The 26,758-nt window shown below is 35.2% G+C and overlaps 1 protein-coding gene across 15 annotated transcripts in view; it reads left to right on the top strand.

The window, feature by feature from the left end:
- The window catches only part of Pcdh9 (protocadherin 9), a 939,984-nt gene that overhangs the window by 490,554 nt on the left and 422,672 nt on the right, over window positions 1–26,758 (top strand). For 6 of the 15 annotated variants that reach the window (XM_060391503.1, XM_060391513.1, XM_060391506.1 and 3 more), the window contains one exon: window positions 23,518–23,595. The exons of 6 other annotated variants lie outside the window; for them this stretch is intronic. In XM_060391503.1, the coding sequence (XP_060247486.1) occupies window positions 23,518–23,595 (78 nt within the window). The remainder of the gene's footprint in view (window positions 1–23,517; window positions 23,596–26,758) is intronic. 3 more of the 15 variants (XM_060391504.1, XM_060391507.1, XM_060391509.1) reach the window with 1 other exon arrangement.

Below are 26,758 nucleotides of genomic sequence, written 5' to 3'. Positions count from 1 at the left end.
GAAGTGGGTCTTGGGTTGGGCCAGGCATTAGTTGGACCTTCCCTTTGCCTCTGTTATACCTGCTCTATCTTTATCCCTGCACATCTTGTAGGAAGGGTTGAAGGTTTAGTGGTTTGGTTGGTGTTCTCCTCCTTCTACTAGAAGACTTGTCTAGACTAGAGGATACCCTCTAACTAGACAAACCTTCTAACTAGACAAGCAGAAAGTTTACTTTTAATTTTGGATCTTTTTAATAAATTAAAAGAGACCACTGCATACTTTACCTAATCTCAGTTAGCTGGAGTTATGACCCTATGTCAAGAAAGGCCAACTTTGATTCCAATAGCCCAAGTTTCACATGCTCCCCACCTCTGCTCCTACTGCCAGCACCCACATAAATAAACAGCTTGTGTTTCATATTTCAACAGCTGTCTCATTGCTGTAAAAGCAGAGGGGCTACCCTTGATTGGAAAGGAAATGAATTTTAGACTTTCCCTTTGGCCTCAGAAAAAGAAATAGACAAGGTTATGTCTCAGTTGGGCTGACACATGTCAAAAGTCTCCACAAAGATGAAATAACTTTCCCACCCAGTTTGTAAAACCTCTGCAAGAAACATCATCCTCAACGACAAGATGCAGGATAAACAGAATGAGGAGTGACGTCTACTGTAGCCTCATTGAGTAAAGGACCCCCACCCTAGGCTGTGTGGTTGAGTGGTGCACACTATGAGCTCTGCTAGAAGACATCAGTTATCAAGGAATTCCCGATCGAGAAGTAAGAAATAGGAGCATTCACATACTATCCTGCACTATGCTTCCACTCCTCTCCCCAACCCCTAAAAGGTTTTCTATGGTCCAGCCATCAAGCACAGATCTGGTGGACTCAAGGAGCTATGAGGGCTTTGCTGATCTTTCACAGAGTGAAAACGTAGGAGAGGGATTTGTAGTTGTCTTAGTAGGAAGAGACAAAGCTTGTTCTCAAAGGTGGAACAGCCATAAATGGAAGACTCAGAGATGATGACAGAAGAGAATCACCTCCTAGTTATCTCACTTTATCCAATAGGAAATGTGTTTAAAATTTTAGCTGATTAGTACCTACAGACACTGGTTTTTATTCCCTCTTTCTTTTCCCCCAGTAGAAGAGTAAACTATGTTTCTCCTCACATATAGACCAATCAATTTTTTTTCGGGTTGTATATATGCAGGACTATGTGCTTGTTTTAATGCCCCTAACAATTGCCACTCAAAAAGTCTTAGTAACTGGATCAAAGGACCCAGCCTTTTTACTGGGCCCCACAATTTACCTAGCCAAGCTGATTAATTTCACCCAGAATGAGTGATTTACCAGATTTGTTTTCAAGGTGTCTCTAATTTCTCCTTTTGTGAAACTTCTAAATTCCATCAGGAATCATGATTTGCCTATTTGATCCATAAATACTTCATAAAGTCCCATTTCCTCATTTCTAGCTCACTCTCTTCATTTCATAAAAAACATTATCTCTCACTCGCACTACTGTAGTACTCTTAGGGCTCTTTTTGTTCTTCTCTGTAATTAAGCTTTCACACTGCTAAGAATCATCAATTCAAAATAAAAATAGGATCAAGCTTGCCAGTTGTTTAAGTGGTTATTACTCATGACAAACCACTTCTGTAAAATTGCTGTTCCACATTTGTTACCTGAGTGCATTTGTTTTGCGCTTATAATATGCTGCCTTATTGTTGGCTAATCAGCTCATTTTAAAAATGAGCCTGTTTTACTTAAGACTATCTATCATTCTCTTTCAATAACAATGGTATCATTCCACTTTATCTAAGGTTTGCTGATACCTGTGCTTCAGAACAAACATGTGCTAGTCCCTATGTGATTCCAATGTGTGTGTTTGGTGTGAGTGTCAAAGAATCAGGCAATACTGGGAAGACTGAGACTCTGTCTTTGCATTGTATAGATACATGTTTTGTTCATGAAGTCTCTTTCAGTGAACTTTAAGGTTCTAAATATTGGTTAGAATTCACAACTGACATGGGTAGAATTGGGCCAATGTCAAGTCCCTTTGGTTTTGTGTCACTTGACATTCTAGCTCATTCTCTTCCTGAGGCTTAAGTAAATGGGATGTGTTGGGAAATTAAAATCCAAAATTAGGATAGGTAAGGTCCTGTGATGTTATGAATCAATGGCATCATATGTATGAATGATGGAATTAACATGACCCCCATTGGCTCACATGTTTGAATTATTGTTTCCCAGCCGGTGGAACTCTTTGGGAAGATTTGGTAACTGTATCCTTGAAGAAGAGATGTGTTACTGGGTGGCTTTGAGGTATCAATAGACTAGCAATTCCCAGGATTGATCTCTCTCTCTCTCTCTCTCTCTCTCTCTCTCTCTCTCTCTCTCTCTTTCTCTCTCTCGCTCTTCCACCCTCTCAATCTCTTTCTCTCTTTTTTGTGCCATCATGGACACTAATCTTCTAAAACTGTTTGCCTGAAATTGAACACTTCCTTTTGTAAGTTGTCATGGTAAATATGTTTATCATAGCAACAGAATATTAACTGACACAGGTCATATCTTCTAGTAAAGATGTTTGTACCTGTTTGGGGGCATGCATTTTGCTTTGAAATATGTCAGGGAACATTCTGAGTTATATTTCTGAGTTAGTAGTAGAAATTGAAAAAATAAAACAGTTCTTTTTAAATTTTTCTTTATTATTATTAATTACAGTTTATTCACTTTGTATCCCACCTGTAGCAAACTCCCCAATTTCCTCCTGGTCCCATGCTCCCTTACACTTCCAACCCCACCATATTCAAGTCCACTGATAGGGGAGGTCCTCCTCTCCTACTATCTGACCATAACCTATCAGGTCTCATCAGGACTGTCTGGATCCTCTTTCTTTGTGGCATAGTAAGGCCAACTTGCCAGGGGGAGGTGATCAAAGAGCAAGCAACTGAGTTCATGCCAGTGACTGCCCCTGCTCCCCTTACTAGGGAATTCACATGGACACTGAGCTGCCCATGTACTACATCTAAGCAGGGGTCTAGGTCCTAGTATTGAAAATTTCTTAAGAATTGAAAAAAAGAAATCTCATTAAAATTGTCCCAATAATACCAAAAACATTTTTCTTAAACATATATACTTGTAACAACGTATTATGACTGGTTTGGGTTTCTTTACCTCTTAACAGCTATTTGGGTAATTTCTGTATTATCCAAATTTCTCACATTTGTGTATGCTTTGGGATATATCCTCAGTTCAAGTTTTTCTGCTTGAATATGCACTTCGGTATTATTAAACCCAAAATATGAAGGTTTAATGAACTGGCTTTACTGTTTTTCTTTTTTTTTTAACCTCCTTAAATGTCTTTGTTTTAATTGGTTCTACCGCATTGTATCCTGAACTACAGAGAAAAGTTCACAACATTGGTACTAATGGTCTCTTTCTAATTACAGCATAATGAACAAGGTCTGACAATGCAGTTTTAGAGGTTAGACACTACAATTAGTAATTATCTTCTTCTTTTTACGGAACAGAAATCTTCAGGCTTCAAAGTAATGTGTAAATTATATAAATATATATGTGATTATATGTATATATTTGAATATATTATGATTTTATATCAATGGGCAATAAGATGTTTTATTTTTCATCATATACGTAGGTGGATTCATAGGTACATATGCACACAGAGAAAGTATGCATAATAATTAAATTCTTAATTTATTGCACCCCCAATTTAATACATTCTTTCACAAATGATTTTAACATATATATCTTTGCAAATGGACTAAATATTTCAACCATCAACAATTAAAATTCTGCAATTAAAATTGGGCACAGCATATATTCAAAACATGTATTAATTTTTTAAGAGCATAAATAAATTTTTACCTTGTGAGATGCAACAAACTTAAATCATAAATTTTATATCAGGGGAGTAGAAATTTTTACATACTTCAAGATCTTACTGGTAACATGGAATATTTCTCTGACCAAGATTTAAAAAAGAAAATTCTACATGGTCAAGTTGATGGCCGGATATCTAATGTAAATAGACAATATCTACTGTACAACATACTCATATTCAGTTACTGAATGGTTTTGAAAGAATTTCAACTCATTTTTTTAAAGTATTTAACTTTGGGAGATGTTATGTTTGAATATCATTACCTTCTCTCCTTTTGACCCCTGATTTCAGAACTCACTTCTTAACAGTTTCCACCATGTTTTTTTTAATTATAATTTCTTCAGAAATATTGTTTAAATCTTTTGTTCTATGTTTGTTTTTTGTGTACTCCTGCATCAAAAAAATTTTAATTTAAAATCAAGAAACTCTTCAGATATTTCATGATGGTTCCTTTAAACAATTATTCCTAAAGTTTATCTAGTTAAAACACTTTCTTACTTAAAATGCATTCTCATTATTTTAACCATGGCATCATTGTTTTAGATGTTAGGTAGCATAAATGATATAATTGTGATATACTTTCAACAAATAGAAGGATTGATGTTTACAAACATAAATTCCAATCATGTTTCTTCAGTCTAATGTTATGAAAAGAAAGAGGATACATAAAATGTGATGTCAATGCTAAGTAGTAGAGATAGAAGGAAGAAAAAACTTTCCATTAATATATTTAATTAACATGATTAGGGGAAATAATCAGAAATTAATTGGCTGGTTTCATTTCTGAGAGTAGACAGCCAAATACAGTTAGAGGAAATATTTAAATATTGTTGAGGAGGCCACAGGGAGGCAGGGGAAGGGTGTAAGGGGGTAATAATGGATTCAATCAAGGTAAAAATGTTCATCATGTTGGCAAAAACTAATCATTTCTCACTGTGATAATTAATCAGAGAGCTAAACACTAGCCACTCACAGACTATAAAAGGTAAATTCTACTTTATGTGCAAAGAAAATTACTCTTTCATACTCACATCAATATATATATATATATATATATATATATATATATATATACCGATTTCCTAAAAGGGGGGTTGTTTGATGGTGGTTTTGGCGTAAATAATTGTTATTAATTTAAGTTTAGCATAGTCTGGACAGTCCATTAACATTCCTGTTCTATGTAAACATAGGAACAGAGGGGCTCTGGACTGACAATGTGTTGGTGGAGGCTCTCCCACTGTTCTCAACAGCTGCTGGAATCACAAACATTTTAATCTTATTAATTCACCATGAAGAAGTCATTAGCATTGTCCTGAGGTTTTGGAACCAGTGCATTCCTGCTTGGTTGCCTGCTCAAGTAAAATTAGGAACTCTCCTGATTGTGAGTAATTTACCATTTGTTGAATAAAACATACTATTGTGGTCACACTGGAGGTAATATTCTCCCTGTTTGCTTTAGAATCATTGCTGAATCAAACTTAAGAAAGGAATTACACATCTGGGTTTGAAAGACAGAGCTTTTCTGATGCTTATGAGTCACTTTATATATGTTATTTAGAATAAAATGTCTTAAAAGAATAACATTTCATCATCATCATCATTCATGCCAGCATTTAGTCGTCACCAATTATCTGGATTGTTCTAATTGCAAAAATTAAATGTACCCAATTAACCATTTCAAATTCCTTATGAGTTTTACACTACAAGTCTCTGTTCATAGGAGAGAAATGTGAATAATTATTTTTTTTCTAAAATTGAATAGCTAATTTGTGATGCAGACTAAGTTTTATCCAGGCCATCTGAGTCTAGAATATGTGTTCATTTTTTATAGGTGAATGTGCAAATGTACACTGGATTAAAAAAAAAAAAAAAAAAAAAAAAGGAGGAAAGGATCCAAAACTTTTTTGCTCTAAGATATTTACCAGCAATCTGATTTTATTCCTGGAGTTGGGGAAATAGTCAGTAAATGCCAGAAGTAATATAAATTTGAGGTGTCAGATTTATGAAAGTCAATTTGCCAGTGGATCCAGCAGAGACCAGAAGCCATATTTTCTTTCAGTCAAAATGCTGTCTGCATTTACCTTAGGAGAATAACATATTGAGCATAGTAGAGTATTTTTTTAACCATCTGTATTTCTTTGTGTTTTAGGTATAATAAGGGGGATGGGAGAAATATATAGTCTTTGTATCTCACTGCATTTTCTTAATACATAACAACATTTAACTCTATATTTAAGTAAACACTTTGGCATATATATTCTTCCGGTGTGCTGGGTATTATAAATGTAATGTAAGCATCCTATTTGCTATTAGAATATGTATCAGAGAACCACAGATCTGATCAAAAGAGCCTACATAGGAGAAAAAGGGTGTGGGAGAGGATTATTATAATCTCAGTACGGGGGAGGTTAGAAACAGCCCATGCCTAACCCTGGCTGGCCAGCAGCCTAAGTGATTATTATCTCTCAGCCAGAGAAAGAACCTATATAAAAACTGTTATGAATGACACCTGAGAGAAAAGAACCACGTTTGCCTTCTAGCTTTCCCACATCCAACAGCAAACAACATGAGCCTGAATGAAAACAAAAATTATTAATTATAAATATGTGCCTCCTGCATGTGAGTCTCAGAAACCTTCTCAACAATTTACTGACAGGGGCAAATATCATGTTTTCAAAGTCTCTAATTCATGAGCATAGTTTTAAGCTGATGACTCACATATATACATGGTTTATGCCAGGAATGGAATTAGAATGGCTAGTATGGTGGACCATTTTAAAGAATCAAAAAAAAAAAAAAAAAAAAAAAAAAAACATCTTTATCTTAGAAAATATGAATTGACTAACATGAAACTAGTAAATATCAAGAATTTAATATCTGTGTGAAGATTGGTATAATGCTTAGGGAATGTGGAGAAAAAGTTCAATATTTTCATATTGTAACAAATGCTGCTTGAACTTATATACATTTTATCACTGAAAAATGTGTGACTTTTGATGAACTCCTTAAATTTAAATTTAATTTAATTATTTAAGTAAAATTAAATACTAGTTTGCTGCATGCAATGAAAGGAAACATATTTAATTTTACTTACATGAATGAATACCATACATGTTTTGATGTTTCAAGTTATCCTTGCAACATCTTAAAGGATTACGTGGGCCACCACTTTGTACTTTAAGAGAAGAGTATTTACAGTGATGCTTATTGATGTGTCTGAGAATCTGTTAAATCTGAAATCAGTTTTACAGATATGTATATCTCAGTGTTTAGGCAGCATATTGGTGCCTTTTAGTTGGTTTGTGGAACAGGCAGATGTTTCAGGAACCACAGGGTCATAGACAAGCAATGGAAAATAGAGTATCACCTTCATCACTACGCTACACCATTGTAAGAAAACAACTAAAAACAAGTATAGGGAAGTGCATACTTTACCTGGAAAATAGGAATACATGAAAAAAAAAACTACAGAATACTTGATGTTTTCTCTATGACAGGTGTGACTCAGAGAGGTGAAAGGAAATGTGTTTCCAAATTGAAATTCTGCAGTACACATAGAATCGAGACTATCATAATCATCTCGTAGGTACAAAGACCATAATTTTCTTTGTGTGTTATGTGTTATGTTTAATGGTATTGGAAAGCACTGAGCAGGGCTAGAGATGGCTCAGAGATTAAGACCACTGACTGCTCTTCCAAAGGACCTAGGTTTAATTCCCAGCATCCACAAGATGACTCTACAGTCATCTGGAACTTCAGTTTAGAGGATCTGACACTCTCCTCTGTGGGTACTGCATTTTAGTGGGTGCAAAATCATACAGGCAGGCAAAATGTCCACACTCATAGAAAAAAAAAACATTCAAAAAAGAAAAACACTGTGCAAGATTTATGATCTAGTATTACTTATGAATAGTACTAAATATTAAACATGATCTTAACCTCTATTTATAATTTATTTTTATTAGAAGGCAACATTATAATAAAACACCATTAATAAAATTTATTTATAAAACCACCCATTATAATATATCAACAGTTTATTTGCTCCAGTATATATGGCTGGAACTTGAGATAAAATTGATATAAAAATCTGTTTGGTTTCTCATGCAGTTTGTAAATGGACACATTCCCTGTATCATCACATGCTCTGTCTTTTGTACTTAAACACAGTTCTTATGGTGCTCTGGGTGTTCAAGTTATACTTCTTCAAAAAGATTCATGATTTTATTTTAGCCTATATTGGTTACTATAATTGTGAAAGAGACCATGGTCAAAGCAACTTTTAAAAGAAAGAGTTTATTTGGGGTTATAGTTTCAGAGTACATCATAGCAGGGAAGAGAGAGATATGGTGACTCCAGCAGGAAGCTCATTGCAAGGTCAAAGAAGAGAGCAGGATCAACATAAAACCACATACTCTAAGTCGGTTAGAAGAAAAAGTGTTGAAGACCCTAGAACTCATCAGCACAGGAGACAACTTCCTGAACAGAACACCAACAGCACAGGCTCTAAGATCAACAATCAATAAATGGGACCTCATGAAACTGAAAAGCTTCTGTAAAGCAAAAGACACTGTCGTCATAACAAAACGACAGCCTACAGACTGGGAAAGGATCTTCACCAAACCTATATCTGACAAAGGGCTGATATCCAGCATATATAAATAACTAAAGAAGTTAAAAAGGAATAAATTAAGTAATCCAATTAAAAAATGGGTACGGAGCTAAACAGAGAATTCTCTGTAGAGGAATATAGAATGGCAGAGAAACACACAAAGAAATGCTCAACCTCATTAGCCATTAGGGAAATGCAAATCAAAACAACCCTGAGATTTCACCTTATACCCATCAAATTGGCTAAGATCAAAAACTCAAATGACAACGCATGCTGAAGAGGTTGTGGAGAAAGGGGAACAGTTCTCCATTGTTGGTGGGAATGTAAACTGGTACAACCACTTTGGAAGTCAATCTGGTGCTTTCTCAGACAATTAGGAATTGTGCTTCTGCATAGACCCAGCTAGGCTCCTAGGGATATGCTCAAGTACACAACAAGGACTTTTGCTCAACCATGTTTGTAGCAGCTTTATTTGTAATAGCCAGAATCTGGATACAACCCAGATGTCAATCAACGGAGGAATGGATACAGAAATTGTGGTATTTTTACCCAATGGAATACTACTCAGCAATCAAAAACAAGGAAATCGGTTACTGAGCTACCACAGGCTACATCTGAGTGGAGGTTCTAGGTTATATCCATACATGGTCCTTGGTTGAATGTCAGTCTCAGAAAAGACCCTGTGCCCAGATATATTTGGTCCTTGTGGAGCTCCTATCCTTTCCCCATCAGACTAACTCCCCTTCTTTCTTATGATTCCCTGTACTCTGCCAAAGGTTTGGTCATGAGTCTTTGCTTTGAAAACACTGCTAGTTAGAGTCTTTCAGATGCGCTCAGTAGACTCCTGTCATACGTTTAATGCACATCCCATCTGTTGGTTTCCCAAAGTGAGGGGAACAAGGACTATTTCTAACAGGAACTCAATGACTGGCTCTTTGGTCTCCCCACCCCAAAAGGGAGGAGGAGTCCTGTTAGGCCACAGAGGAGGGCTTTGCAGCCAGTCCTGAAGATACCTGATAAAACAGGATCAGATGAATGGGGAGGAGGTCCCCCCATCAGTGGACTTGGAAAGGGGCACGGTGGAGATTAGGGAGGAAGGGAGGAACTGGGAGGGAATGAGGGATCGGGACACGGCTGGGATACAGAGTTAATAAAATGTAACTTATAAAAAAAATAAAATAAAATAAAATAAAATAAAAAACAATGAAATTTGCAAGCAAATGGTGGGATCTAGAAATGATCATTCTGAGTGAGGTATCCCAAAAGCAGAAAGACACACATGGTATATATTCACTTATATAGACCTATAAGATAGGATAAATATACTGAAATCTATATACATCTAAAGAAGATAAACAAGAAAGAGGACACAGGGTAAGATGATCAAGCCTCACTTAGAAAGACAAATGGGATGTGCATTGGATGTAGGAGAAAAAAAGTAACAGGCCAGGAACCTACCGCAGAGGGCCTCTGAAAGAGTCTACCTAGCAGTGTATCAAAGCAGATGCTGAGACTCATAACCAAACCTTCGGGAGAGTGCAGAGAATCATATGAAAGAAGGGGGAGTTAGGAAGACCTGGAAAGGATAGGAGCTCCATAAGGACCAAATATATCTGGACACAGGGGTCTTTTCTGAGACTGACACTCCACCAAGGACCATGTATGGTTATAACCTAGAACCTCTGCTGGGATGTAGCCCATGGTAGCTCAGTAACCAATTGGTTTCCCATAGTAAGGGGAACAGGGACTATTTCTGACAGGAACTCAATGTCGGGCTCTTTGACACCAAAACCTCCCCGAGGGAGGAATAGCCCTGCTAGGCCACAGAGGAGGACTTTGCAGCCAGTCCTGAAGACACCTGATAAAACAGGGTCAGAGGAAAGGGGAGGAGGTCCTCCCCAATCCGTGGACTTGGAACGGGGCAGGGAGGAGATAAGGGAGGGAGGGTGGGATTGGGATGGAATGAGGGAGCAGGATACAGCTGGGATACATAATTAATAAAATTTGACTAAAAATAAAAAAATAAAAAAATTAAAAGTAAGAGAGAAAGCAAGAACTGGAGGTGACAGAGTCTTTAAGTTTTCAACACTCACCTCCAGAAACAATCCATTAAGGAGGTTTTGTATACCATCATATTACAATATTTTAATAGTGGGTGATGTAAAATATATGATCCAAATATTAAGAGTACTTAAATACTTTTTATTCACTGAGCATTATACTATAGCATATGTTCTAAATATTCTTCCGTATTATATCTTGCTTTGGCTTTAAAATGACTGCATGAGAAAGTAATACTACATCTACAGATTAATATATATTCGCTAAGTTTTGACTCTAATTTGTTTTTTTACCATTGTTTCCCTGATACACAGCATATTTTTATATATTCCTATTATTTAAAAATATTATTCTCTTCGATTAATGTTGTCCAACCCCTTATTTTATATACACAAAAATAAACACACACCTATTATATAAGATATAAATTATATGGCCTGTACTTGCATTTCTGTGCATTGTAAGTCATCTTAATTTGTAAGATATTCTATTACCTAACAGGTTTTTTTTCCATTTTTGAAATATTTGATGATTCTTATTTTAATACAACTATAATTTAGTTTCACAAGACTTTGTAAGTGTTTGTTGGTTAAAATTCAGACTAAACTTTGGGGCACCTTGGGAGCCTATCCTGTCAAATGGAATATGCCTAGAATGTCTCAGCTACCTTAATTAGGTTACAGTCACTTGAATCTTCAAGAAGTCAATAGCAAATCCACTGAAGATAAAATTGTGCAGCACACAACTATCCGAAAAAATTTAATCATAAATTATCCAGTGCTGTATTCACATGTCCATACAAGATACTCCTTCTATTTTAGATAATTGTGTTAATCAAAATTTACATAATGCTTTAGCCCTAGGATCTTCAGCATTAATCAAATCAGCCTTAAAATAGAATTGAGGAGTGTGTTGACAAAGAGAGGCCATATTTGGTCTTAGTTCTGAGGTTCCAGTTTATAGTGGTGTTGATTTTGATGTTTTGCTTTGATCTTAAAATAGTTTTATAGATTTCCCTTTGCTTTTGAAAATAGGTATGAGCTTCTTCATGAGCTGATATGAGAGCTTAGCATTGGGTTAGAAATTAACATATAGAACTGCCACTTTTTCATTTCCCAGATACACATATCAAATATATCTCATTTCAACCAAGTATATACACTTAAGACACAATCTGAGAAGGTTCCTAGTTAAATGCATCCATTGTCAAGAAACATTGCATTACCATGATAGCATGAGTGGAAAATACAAGCTCTTTCAAATAGGGAAGCTCATTGAAGCTCTGCTTTAAGAAATGAATGTATTGAGGCTATATTATGTAGTCATGACTGAGTGGTCATTTCAAAAGACACTTAGATAAGAAATTAACTGTTGTCATATAACTCACAATTCTATTATAAATAGCATTAATTAATATATTAATTATAAAATATTAATAGGTTAATTTTTTATTAAAATTATATTTAATAAGAATAAAAGTATATTTTGAATAACAAAGTAAAAGGACATAAGAGTATATAGACTTTAAAAATTACTTTTTTTCGAAATGCAAACATAGACTTGAATAGTCAAAGTTAATAGTGAAGACACTGGCCAGACTGACTTTCAAACTATGTACTTCATAATCTCTTTTGAGTCGTATTATTTTTAAATAGACTATTTCATTCCATTTTTCAACATAAAATGTATATTAATCTCAAAACTACCATTAACTTATAAAAGTTAGAATACCTTATACCTTTACTCACTTTCCAGAAAAACTTTATCTACCTTGATATTTAGTTTATAGCATGAGAATAAACTTAATAGCTTCCACCTTCCAATTGAGAAAATTAATTGATGCCACCAGGTTTATATTTTCTTTGATTTGGGGCTATAGAATTAATAAAGCTGCACATCAAAAATGATTAATGTTGAGGAAGGTGATCTAAATAACTGAAGATGACTGAGTAATACTTTTGAATTAAAAAATGTGAAAGGAATAATTTGTGGACATGGTTAATAGAACTACAAGGAGAAGCTCTAATTTTCTATGGTATTGATGTCATAATTAAAGGGACATTGTGAGAAATGGAACTATTTTGAAGAGGATAATTATGCAAATGAAAGTACTCCCCAATGACTAAGTTTTTAAAATTGTATGCAGAGGATTTTCAAGGTTAGATTCAAAGCCGCTGAGCCAGATCTCCACCAACAGAGCCATAGTGGTCTGTACTGTGGCCAGTGGTATCACTGGTTTCTCAGATATATGGCTGCTAGAGTATTCAATTTAATAAAATATAAACCATATGTTCAAATTATAAGTTTCTATCATCAGATCAGATATTGTGGCATCATACTTGCATATGTGTGTTTTGTTTAAGTTTATAGTCTTTCAAGTTAAAATGAAGGGAGTCACAAAAATTGAGAAGGTGATATTCCAACAACCAATACTTACTTATCTGTGAGCTTTTCTCAAAGATAACATTTTTGGGGGAGATTTTGAAGGTGTTAAGAAATCATTTAAAAGACTAAGGGTGCAATTTTCATGTTTTTCCATATAGTAAAAATTGCAATTTTCATGTAAGTCTATAGTTGACTTAATGATTCAATGAGTCAAGTTCTAAAATACTTTATAGGTATGGGCAATTTTGACAATCCAACTAGGATAAGAAAAGAAAAAGTAGTAATTCAGTATTTGAACATGTCCTGCTTTCATTCTTGTTGTTATTATAACATAAAAGCAACCTAGGAAAGAAAAGAAAGAAAAGTTTTTTTTTTTCCTCACAATTCCACATTACAGCATATCACTATGTAGAAGTCACAGCAGCATAAAGTCACGACAGCTGGTGACATCATATCTACAGTTGAGAGCAGAGAAAGAATGTATGTATTTGTGCGTAGTACTTACCAACCAGGTTTTCTCATCTTAAACAGTCCAGAGCACAAAGCATGGCATTCTATTGTGCATCTTTAAGTTGCATCTTCTTTTATAAATTAAAGCAATCAAACCTCCCCAACAAATATGCCAACAGCTAACATGCTATAGAATATTCCTCACAGAGATTCTCTTTCTAGGTTTTTACAAGTTGTGTCAGGTTGACGGTTTAAATTATCAAAGGGAGATACTTAAGGTATAATGACCTAGATTAAAGGACTTTGGAACATAATAGTTAAATATTAATTTCACTTCTATATGGGGTAAGAGTATATTATGTTTCATATTATCAAGGGGTCAGTAACGTAATTATAAATAATTTGCCACAGTAGACAAATGGGGAAAAGAAGTATATAAGCTCGGTAAATATAGATGCTTATTTTTTTTATATCATAGATGACAGTAACACATTAAATTTTAAATACTAAAATAGCTCAAAGACCTAAATTTTGAATATAATTTATAAAAGTACAACATAGGTATAAAGAGAGGATAAGAAAAGTTCAATTAAAATTTTTATTTTCAATATAAAGAAATGATTTTTGTAGTGTTCTTCATATAGTAATATTCTCACCACCCACAAAAATATTAAAAGAGAATCAAATGTTTTTTAAGAATATAACCGACTCTATAATTATATAATATATGTAATTTGTTCAATACTGATATCTTAAGTTGTGTTTTTTAAAGAAGATATGAAAAAGAAATCTGTTGATATATTGGACCTCTAATTTAATAGTATGGTAATGTTATTTGTATGTGAAGTATGGTATCCATAATATTTTTCCTTTGACTTACTTAGTGAATTACTGCTTCTGAAATATTGAAACTTTATTCACTTATGAGATATGTTTATCTCAATTCAATTCAAAGTGAATTTCTATTTCTTTCTATGAAAGACTCATATGTGTGTTTAGTGGGACAGTAATCCATCATTTTGTGGCTTGGGGGACACATTTATAAACACAATATTGTACAGGCAAGCTTCAGTTTTGTTGCATAGGAAACACAAGTTTTATTTTATTAGGCTAATGACATATCATAGTATCGAGATTATGTTATGAAACTCTATAATCATTACTAAAATAAGAGCCATTCAAAGTCTAAAAGCTAAAAATATCCTTTAAATACCATCTCTATTTTCACTAGAACACTACTCAAACATAAACTAGATATAAGCTGTCTGACTTCAATAGAAATCAGATATATAACCATGATATCTGCAATGAGGAAATGACACAAGTTTCTTCAGTAGGCTGTTTCAGTATTTCACCTTTCTACTTGAAAATAAATTCAACTTCTTATTGGAGTTTATTCCTTTGGATATGATTATTACTTTTTTTTAAGAGTCTGGAGAAAAAGCCCATTGTTATTTGCTATGATTATTTTCTAAACCTAAAACTTTAAAAAAAATATCACTGAACCATTTTCTTATAGATCTACATTTATTTTAGCCTTTGAACAAAATAATATATATTTTCTGGGATTTGGGGGTCTTTGTATAAAGTACAAAGTGGGGACATACCATAGGCGTTTCTCTCTGCCCTCATGCAGGCCAAGAATAATGAAGATAATAATATAAAACATTAGCTATAATAACTGAAGATTTGCCTTTTTCAATTGTCTATATTCTTCCCTTTTGTGATTGTAGTGCGCTCTCTCTCTCTCTCTCTCTCTCTCTCTCTCTCTCTCTGTCTCTCTTTCTCTCTGTGTGTGTGAGAGAGAGAGAAAATGTGTATGGGGGAGGTTACAGGAATAAAGTTGATGTCAAGATTCTTTCTTGACTGTTCTCAGATTTATTTATTGAGACAAAAGTTTCTTCTAAGCCTGAAATTCAACTACATCAGCTAGTTTGCCCTTTGCCCTGGGGAATCACCTGACTTTGTCTGTGGAGAGGTAGTGTTACAGGTGGCCAGCCTGCTTCACTGGCCTTTTTTTTTTTTTAACATGGGTTCTAGGAATCTAAACTCCTGTCCCCACACTTGTACAGAGCACATTTAAACCACTGAACCAAGCCACAGGTCAGTGAGGAGCTTGATTGGAGCTTGTAAATCGGGCAGTTCAATAGATCAAAAAGAGCGAATAGTGACTGATAACAAATATGTACAAGTATTACTTTTGCAAGAAGAGTTTTGTAATAACAATTAGCTTTAATTAAAATATTTATATATAGGCTTCTAAAAGATGTAGGCATCAAATAACTAATTTTTAATTGATTCATTTATTTAAGACAATTTATTCCAAATAAATAATTTCAAGTAGGCTTTAAATTAAATATTTTTAAAATGAAGAAGACTCTAGTATACACACACACACACACATACACACATATATATTTAAATTGAGGTGATTTGAAGGAGTACCTATAATGCAATCGAGCATTAGTCCACTATAAATGGGAAAATGTATTAGGAAATAAAATAATTTAATAACAAACATTTGGGAAAACGTCGTGAAATTTCACCTTATTTTAGTATTCTATAAATTTGGTGGTTATACGGACAATAGTGGAATAATACATGACATTTTTCAATCTCAAGTGTTCCAAAGACTAAGGGCAAGTATGACAACTTAAGGAACATGCTGGTATACATCTTAATATTTAGTCATTATTAACCAAAGTACCACTAGTTCTTCAGAAGTTATGGGATTTCAAGGAAGGTTCTACACAATAGTTATTTCTGAGTTCTTTCTTGATAGCAGGCCAGCCAGGCAAAATTAGCTTACATTGTGGGAGAGTTTGAAAAGGCTGAATTTGCAGCAACAGTGCTGTAGTTTGATAACTATAACAAAATGCAAATTGCTTAGAGTGGCAAGGAGTGAAAAGGGTGCGATTGGGATAGAGTTGGAGACCTTAAGGTAAAGGCTGCAACTCTATGTTCTAAAATGTTCAAAGATTTTACTGAAGAAAAGGGGAGAATTTGGAATTTGTTCATCTAGTAGTAAATAAGTAGATTTTAGTTTTATGATAATGTGTTTGGTGGCAAGAGAAACAGGTAATTTAATGAATTAAGTCTATATTCACCTATGTGCACATACCCATGGAGGAGACTCAGTTGTCTCCTGTAGTAACAGTGTAATGAAATAATGAGGATATCATTCCATGGGTAAATTCTGAGCCCAAGGTAAGTAAGGGAGTAAACAATCTTTGTAGTGTTCTAGCTTATGTGGCTGGGACAGACAGGAAATTGTCTCGCTCCACTGGCATAAGGAGAGTAAATAATATGACGTTTTCCAATTTTCAAGAATGTTGAAGGGTATATAATCTGGAACACTTGCTTTTCCGTTTTTGTGCTTGATGTGAATACAGAAGGTTGAAGAGACATGGAGGAGGATGGCCAAGGAATCATTTGCTGAACAATATCCAGCCCTGGTAGGACAAAAACTGGATAGACTTTAGTTTGATGTTCCAGGTGTGATATGTGGCTCAAATATTTATTATAAATCATGATCTCCATTTTGTCTCTTTTCATCTTTAATTTCTCTGAATATATAGAAGGTCACGGTTATAAATGCAAATAAAAGATAAAGTTGGGTGTTACAGATGAATCTGTAAAATGCCTCTCACACAGACATGCAGAGCTAGGTATCAAAGGTCAGCAGCCACGTGAGAGACTGAACACATTAGTACATTTCTGTAACTTTAATGCAGGAAGTGGGTCACTGGCTGTCCAGTCCAGCTGATCAAAGGGCTCTGTATTACATAAGATACCATGTCCCAAAGAATAAGATGAAGAATAATCAAGAAATCACACAGATACAACCCTTTGTTTCTACATGCAGGGACATACACATCCACATGTACCAGAGCACACACTATGTACCACACTCACACATATAGAGACACAGAAATGTCTTTTTAATGAATATATAATTGTGCTGTTAAAAAATAGATCTATACAAAATTCAACACAGAATTACTCAAGACTAAATTTGGGGGAGAAAAGGGTTGAGGTGTTTCCATGTCTACCATGAATGATTTGTATACATTCCAAAGATTTTCTGACCTGAGCCAAACTTGAGTTTACACTAACAGAGATCACTTAAATACTGCTGGGTTGTTTACATGGTACTTGATGGGGAAACCAGTCAAAGCATTTGTATGTAGGACTCAAGTACTATAATGAGGATCAATGTAATGCCTAACCAATAGTCAAGGTCATTTGGAAAGAGCTTAGAAATCTTTATAATCAGATTGCCTGTGTTATTACTTCTCTTTTGTATTTTCTTCACTTATTGCATTCACTTGTTCTGTATTTTACTCTAAATGATAGGGGATCTCTTTTACACAATAAGTTGCTATTAGGTAAAGACATAAACTTTACTTTTGAAGGGCCTGTCTGAGTGAGGATTCCCAGCCTTCTGACACAGTGCTGCTTTTAAAGCTGTCCCATTCTTTTATGGTTTTCCCAGCTGCTTTTTCATGCTGTACACTCCCTGCTGCAGATTTTCATTGGGATGCTGAGCACGTGGCTTCAGTTGGCAAACCTCTGTCTCCTTTATCCCTGTGCCCTTCCTTTTACCTCCTTCTCCTTGGCTTCTGCCTGTGTCTTTTGTTGCCCAGCTTCTTTTGCCCACTTTGACTTGCTTCTGTGTCCTCTTTGTCTTCTTCTCTTATGATTTATGGTTTTGTCTTCTCCTTCCTTCTTCACGCCATCTGCTTCCAAGTGAACTCCTTACCTTAAGCCAGAGCCAGTGCATTGACTATTTGACTCTCTTTGCAAGTGAATGTTTAAATAGCCTGAAATAGCTCTCATTTATAGCAAATTTAAATACATGCAAAACTTTAATGTTACTCCCTTAGACAGGTTTTTTTTTTGTGTGAATTTATAAAACCTACTGCTATGCCCCTTTCTGAATATTTTATCCTCAACATTTATAATTAAATGTTGTAAATGTTATAAATTTCTTCAATGATGAAGATTTTTTGTAATGGAAATTCCTTTGAGATATCTAGAAAGACTCTTACTTTTTTATTTACTTTCTCTCAATTTTAAGAAATGATAATTTCCTGGAGAATTATACCTAGATAAAGAAAAGCCAGTATAATGAAGAATTAGGGTTAGAATTAGGGATCCTTAGAATCTTGCCAAAGAGATCTAAAAAGAAAGCAATTACAACTGAGCCAAAACCCCCTTAAAATCTTAGATGAACATGTTGTGAGAACTTATGAGGACACCATGCAGAACAGTTATTAAGAGTCAGTATTGATAGGCCAATTGTTTAACGTCATACATATTTCTTTCCTTTCCCACTTGTCTGTCTCTAGAAAATGGCTCCCACCACTGAAGACATGCTTGAAATGCTACAGGATTCCAGGAACAGGATCTCTTTTACAGCAAAGTATTTTGGGGTGGGAGGGAAAGAAAGTATTTTGCTGATTTAGGAATGAAATGAGAAATAGTTTAACCTGACTTCCACAGATGTTGTCCTCCAATACTTTTGTTTAATTTCACAAACAAAATCTCTTTGATGCTAAAGTAACTTGTATTCGCCTGTTGTAACTGTTGTTCTGGAGGTTTACTGCTTCTTTTTTTTAACCTAAGCCTAGATCAGGTAACTCCTGGCCTCTGTACAATCTAATTTAGACCTTGAATATTTTCAGCATCTGAGGCTTTCTGCTGAACAAACTCACCCTTTCTAGGTCTTTCTGAACTCTTGCTGCCTGGTTCAACTCCTCTGGCTCAAACTTCTTCAAACTGTCAGATTCTGACAGAGTTGCTCTGCTTGGCCTCAAACTAACTTTGGCAATCTGTTCTTCTGGCTCCTTCTCATTCTCTGACTCACTCCCTCTTTACTGTGTCTCCCTTGTTCTCCCTACAACCTGTCCCTATAAAACTCACTCAGTAAAACTGCCCCTCGATTCCATGAACCGAATTGCCACAAAATCAACTTCACTGCACTAATTCTCAACTCACTGACTCAACCAAACTGCATGAAGAGAACTCAAGAGTTCTGCATGCCTCTGTCTCCTAAGTGCTGGTATTAAAGGCATTTACCACCGTGCTTGAACCTAATCTTTTCTTTACCTGAAACTTGCTCTATACCAGGTTGATCTTGACTAGAGATCTGCTTACTTCTGTTTCCTGGGATTAAAAGCCTGTCTGTATTCCAGTCAGATCACATAGAACTAGAAGATCTTTGGATGTGATCTCTTATCAGAGCCATCCTTTCAGTTAAAATTCTTCTACACATTGATATTTAGTTCTTTCTACTTTAAAAATGGGATAACCATACATACCATATTAAGTGACCAATATATGCTACTTTAGTACCAGAATAAAACTACACTATTGTTCTAATTTTGTGATGATTGTGGAAGGAGTTCAATTATGGTGTACTCACATGCACGGAAGAAGTATAAGGTTTAGGAATATACACGCTAAAGAAGGCAAACTGTATTTGGCTCTTGATATGATCTGGCCATTCACACACGGATGGCAAACATCCATAACTATCTAGGTCACCCTAAATGTTACAGAAAGTGGGGGAGTGCATTAAGTCTTACTTAGAACAACTGCATTGTGTAATGGATGAAGATAAATTACAACCAATAGGATGAAACCGATTACTATGTACCTTTGGGGTCTGTATTCCCGAATTTTCTCCTGCTGAGAATGATCAGAAACCACAGTAGTGCCATAAATCAGAAGTTTATGTCTTTGGAGGTTGAGGGAGATAAGAAGACTTTCTAGTCTTTTGGAGTATTCATCATGCTGAAACAAAAGAGTGTGAAAGTGAAAGTGTGTGAAAGTGCACAGGGAGATAGAGGCTTAGCATCTTCAGAAAAAATTATTAGATGTAGTTGCTGATGAGATGGGTATGTTCTTCTCTGTGAGCCATGCAGCAATGGTGTGAGGATTTCTGATTTAAAAGCAGGGTGCCATTCTTTACCCTAAAGGAAAACATTGCTAGGCCAAATACAACGACAATGCTTCTAATATATAAATTACTCTCTAATTTTAGGTGTTCCTATGAGAAGCAGGATATGATTCTAAGGAAATATAAGTTCTGTCACATGTAAAGAGAAACCAAATTATCCAAAACCTAATGTAAATATACTTTAAAAAATTTTATGATCAAACTAGTATCTCCCAAAACATATGCACAGGCCATAAGTATGGAGAGGCAGGATAATATGACATTGCTCAGTGGATAAAGAGGCCTGCTGCCAAAGGGACAATAAAACCCAATCTCTGGATCCTACATTGATGGTGGAAGAAGAAAACCGTTTCCAAGAGTTGTCCTCTCAGTTGTGCATGCTCATAAGGACACATATACATGCGTGTAAATGTGTGAGAATGCACAAAATAAACATTTTAACATGCATAATATTTTTAAAAGACTGTAAACTACAACGCTTGAGAATACATAATATGCTGAATTTTCAAGATGCAATTGATGTGACAGCCCTTTCCAATGTGACCCTCATGAGACTTAGATTTCAGACTTCCCTACCAGAAGCATAATTTCATCATGTTGTTTTTACCATATTACATTAACTATTCCCAAATTAGCAAAATAAAATCAGCACAGCCAGTACCAGCAGGATGGTTTCATGCATACTTCATTAAAAGCACTTGAAATTCCTGTGGACCAACATTTTCTATTAAATTAATGCTAATGGTCATAAACAAATAACATCAGGGACTCTGCATATAATTGGATTATTGTTACCTACATAATAGAGATTGTTACAATGTGATAAAGTTTCACTTGGCATAGATGCTCAGACATTATGTGCTAGCATATCTTCCACCATACACATTTTTTTCTTCACATATACAAAAATCCTATTTGTGATTTGAGATCCAGAACTACCCATTGTCAAGGTCCTATGATTTTTTTGTTACTCTTCTGATAATAATTTTATGTTTTACATAAGATTTTATATGATAATTCTTTCATAATCCTTACTTGATTCAGGGCTTTGCTTAGTGTTAGAATTTCATTGGCGCCAAAACTTTAATAATCATTATAGGAAACATGTTTGATATTTTGATATTCTGTCAGATGTGTCTTCTAAACATTTTTTCTTTCTTTCTCTGGTATGTACATGAATGTGGTAGTTTGTGTGTGTGTGTGTGTGTGTGTGTGTGTGTATATATGTGTGTCTGTGTGTTTTCAAGCATATGAGTGTACAGATGCACGCGCATACGTATTATGAGACTAGAACAGGATCTCGTGTGTCATCCTCTATAATTCTGTTTTACTGCCTGGACATGTCTTCACTTAAATGCAAGCTCATCCTTTTAGTAGGTTTCCTGGCCAAAGTTCTCTTAGAACCTGCTCTTGGGTCTCTCCTCCAATGCTAGGGTTAAGACACAGTCAACCACAGCTGGTTTTTTACATGGATATGAGGAATTTGAGGTCACCTCACTTGCAGAACAGGCAAGTTATTACTGTCAGGTGGCATATGTCTTTTTTTTTTCTGTGTAAACACCACCACTGAATATACTTAATCTATTGATACTTTTATCAGTCCATGTTTTATCATCTGTGTTTTATTATATTTCTTCCTGACTAAGTTTCCTATAAATTCTAAGAAGAAGGTTTTGAAGAACTTTCAGTTCATACAGTTTGATAATGCATGAGTTCTCTGTTTCTTTAGAAAAGTTCTGGAATCTCCCTCAACTACTAATTCAAACAAAAATAATCCATCTGCCTTATTACCACTATCTTACACTGAATGTGTTCTTTGATCATATTGGTCTTGGTCTATTTGCAATATAGCAAATACATCATAGTAGGCACCTTAAAAAACAAGAGGGAGGGCAGCCTTACCAGGCCACAAAGGAAGACAATGCAGCCAGTCCTGATGAGACCTGATAGCCTAGGATCAGATGGAAGGGAAGGAGGACCTCCCTTATCAGTGTACTGGGGGAGGGTCATGGGAGGAGAAGAGGGAAGGAGGGCATTATTGGGAGGGGATTAGAGAGAGGGCTACAGCTGGAATGTAAAGTGAATAAAGTATAATAAATAAAAAATAAATTAAAAAAAATCAGAAATTAATTTCTCCAAGTGCAAAAGGCTCTGAATGATCAAGTAAAGAGCTCTGCATATTTACTGTCTGGTAAAAGCTTGCAGTGTGCTGTTCAATGACACCTTCTTTTCACGTGGCCAAGTTTTCAAGGGCTCTCCAGGAGCAGTAATCTCATTCACGGGGGCAAAACCCTACCAACTTATTTCTGAGAAAACACTGCTATTAATATCATCACCAAGAGGAAGAGATGTGGGGAGTTAGTTTAGCAGAGGTAATAATTCCTGTCTCAAATGTCTTCGTACAAAAAAACAAAACAAAACAAAACAAAACAAAACAAAACAAAACAAAAAAAACCACAGCTGGCATTGAAGCCCAGGCATGGTTATTTCCATGATTAAAGTGCCATCTATCAAACTGCTTTTCTTTCTAGTCTGACTTTTAGATTTAGGGCTAAAATATACATTACAAAATGGCTTCTGTTAGCAGATAAGAAATGTTAGGCAAGGTTAACTACATTTTACATATTAGGTAGAAGCAAAAGACACAAATAGAAAATGCTTCAACAACCTTCTTTATCTTCAAACCAAAAATCTGGAGTTGTGTGAGTTTGTGTCTGTGCTGGTACTTGAAGTAGTCTTGACCCAATAGCTCTAGGGAATCTGTCCATGCTTGCAAGAGCAAAATACTGTTAAGGATGTGGAAAGCTAATCATAGATATCCCGGGGAAGATCTTCATGATAGAAACTCTGTTATCGGAAGCCACTCCTCAGTTCCTTCCTTTGTGGCTACAGACTGATTGTATAGCTGATGCTGATATTGGGCACCAACTTCCTCAGGTGTTTTTGCCTTTTTTTTTTTTTTCCTCTTGGTGAAGTTTGTTCCCATACACCCATTTAAGCTTGTTCACTCTTCTAACTGAATATAATTCTCTTGGAAAACTTATGATAAGATTCCTAGAAATTAGTGAGTGATTTGGACATATGTGATAATGGAAAATAGTTTCTTACATTGTAATGTATTTTTTTGAAGTTTGAAGACTACACATAAACATGGTTTTATTTCTCCAGCAGAATAGAAGAGTGGATTGTGGAATCAAATTCAATTGCATCAGGAAATTGAGGTTTAAATCACTCCTTAGCAGACAGGTAAAGCACAAGTGTTTTAAAATGATGTAACTTTCCTGAATTTCTGAATTTATACACATGTAAATCATTGACAGAATAGGATTTTGTGTAGTATAAATTATAAATCATGTATGAAAACATTTTCAAAATGTTCAAGTGCTATACATAGTAATTTATCTCTTAGTTTTAATGTCTCAGTAAATAGAGTGAATATGAACCATAGCCTTGATGCTTACTGTCCAAATTTGCTAAATATGTATCATTATTTTTATAGGATCCATAAGAACTTCCATTGCTACAATTTGATATGCAGGATTGTATTACTAAGAGGTGGGGCAGTAGTTGATAGGGATGAGGCCTATGCAGATATTCTTATGTCTTTGGAGTCTGGCTCTTGAGGACATCATGGGACCCTTTTCTGTTTGATTCCTTGGTGCAAGCTGAATAGTTGGTTCTGTCTTTGCCACCGAGAATATCCCCCAGGACAAATGCCAGATCCACTACATCATGAACAAAGCTTCAGAACTGTGAGCTGTATAAAACCTCCAAGCTAGATAAAGCCTTACTTTTGAAATAATTCATCACAACCTTTGTACTGTAAAGACAGGCAGCTGCCTAACTCAGAGCAGAGGTGTCTATCTGCTCACCAGTTAGATAACATTACAATGTTTATTTCTTATATTTTCTCAATGAACAGAGAGAACATGAGCATAAGTATGAGAGAACCATTATTTCTTTCCTCTCAAACCATCCTATGATTGTCATCCAATCAAAAAGAGTTTGTGTCCTTCTGTATTTTGTTCATCATGAAAGAGTGTCTGTTGTTAAAATTGTTATTGAAAGGCCATATTTTAAAACTTTAACCATTTGTACTAAAAAAAATAAATTATCATTTTTTCTTTGACTTTAACTTATTATGTGGATTCTAAACACTGAACTTTAGTCACAAGGTTCTCATGGAAAGCTCCTTTAAACACTGAATCAATTCACTTAATTAATCCTAATTTTTAAAAATTTCTCTTGGAAATAACAAAAATGTATTTCTACCTAGCATTTCTTGATAAGTATGAGTTCTTATGAATAAGTGACTACCTATTTATAAATTATGCTGCACATACTGATACGGAAAGACAGTATGCTTAGGAATCTCATTTCTATTAATCAAAGACTGGAAGTTTATATATTTAAGGGTTGTGATAATTGTTAATTAATTTTTATATTAATTACAGTTTATTCGTTTTTGTATCCTAGCTGTAGCCCCCTCTCTCACTCCCTCCCAATCCAGCCCTTCCTCCCTCATATACTCCCACGCCCCTCTCCAAGTTCACTGAAAGGGGAGGTCCTCCTCCCTTCCATCTGACCCTAGCTTATCAGGTCTCATCAGGACTGGCTGCACTGTCCTCTGTGAACAGGCAAGGCTGTTCCCCCCTCAGGGGGAGGTGATCAAAGGGCCAGCCAGTGAGTTCAAGTCAGAGACAGTCCTGTTCTCATTCCTTGGGAACCCACTTGGATACTGAGCTGCCATGGGCTACATCTGAGCAGGGGTTCTAGGTTATCTATGTTATATCCATGAATGACCTTGGTTGAAGTATCAGTCTCAGAAAAGACCCCTGAGTCCAGATTTTTTGGTTCTATTGATCTCCTTCTGGAGCACCTGTCCTCTCCAGGTCTTACTATCTCCCCCTTCTTTCATAAGATTCCCTGTATTCTGCTCAATGTTTGGTTATGAGTCTCAGCATCTGCTTTGATATATTGAAGGGTAGAGCCTTTAAGAGGCCCTCTGTGGTAGGCTCTTGTCTTTTTCCTGTTTTGTCCTTCTTCCAATGTCCATTCCGTTTTTCTTTTTGAGTGAGGATTGATCATCTTACCTAGGGTCTTCCTTCTTGCTTAGCTTTGTTAGATGTACAGATTTTAGTATGCTTTTTTTCCTATATTATATGTCTGATATGCATTTATGAGTGAGTATATACAGTGTGTGTCTTTCTGCTTCTGGGATACCTCACTCAGAATGATCTTTTCTAGATCCCACCATTTGTCTTCAAATTTCATGATTTCCTTGTTTGTAATTGCTGAGTAGTATTCCATTGTGTAAATGTACCACAATTTCTGTATCCATTCCTCTGTTAAGGGACATCTGGGTTGTTTCCAGGTTCTAGCTAGTATGAGTAAGGCTGCTATGAACATGGTTGAACAAATGTCCTTGTGGTATGGTAATTCTTGAGTACTGCATTTGCCTTCCAAACTTGATGTCCTTAGATTTTGGATACTCAAAATCTACATAGAATGTTACAGTTACTAAGGAGGCAGAGAGTGAAAAATGCTTGTTGATTGCTGGCTACAGGTCTAGTTTTATCAGTAATATTTAGGACAATGTAGGATCATGCCTCAAGAGAGATGGTTGCTTTTTCTGAGGAAGGTACCAATAGTTGTCCTCTAACTACCATGGGCATCCAGACACATGTGCAATTGTACCCACACACACAAGTGCAAGTATATCACTAACTCATGCATAAACATGACATACACACGTACTGGAAAAGGAAATATTTAAAAGTTTTTTTTTTATGGAAGACGGTTTTAATCACATCAAAGAAATTTTGTTCTTTTTCACAAAAAAAAAAATCTTTCATAAAAAAATTAAAAGTGAACTCCTAAAATTAGGATTATTTCAGGAGAAAAATATACATGCTATTTGTCAAAACTTTTATGTATTTATTTATGTTATATAGATGTCATGTATATAGGTTCATTGTTTTATTTTTAGGCTTATGATATGCTCTAAGTGTCTTGGAGAATCTTTCAAATATCCCAAAGCAACTTAAAAAAATTTTAAGTAATAAATAAAAACACTTATGTGCCACACTGACACATCCTTTCATAGAATGTAGGCTTTCGTTATGTGAATATATTCAAAGAAAATATATGCTATGATAGGTTACTTGGGTTGAAATACCACATTTAACCAATAAGTCAATTCATGTTATCAAATTTCTGAAATTTATCTAATTTAGAAGACCATCTTTCAGAAATATGTATGCTACTTTTGAAAACCTCATGAAGGAATACCACCTTGTAGATATTCTATTTAGACATATCCCACTCCTTGGAAAACACCTATTCAAGCTGGCAGATTAAATGACTAAAGTTCTTGATTTAAGCCGATTCAATAAGTTTCTGTATGAGG

This window comes from Meriones unguiculatus, chromosome 9 (assembly GCF_030254825.1).
Source record: "Meriones unguiculatus strain TT.TT164.6M chromosome 9, Bangor_MerUng_6.1, whole genome shotgun sequence".
Taxonomy (NCBI): Eukaryota; Metazoa; Chordata; class Mammalia; order Rodentia; family Muridae; genus Meriones; species Meriones unguiculatus.
This window is presented reverse-complemented; position numbering and strand designations above follow the sequence as displayed.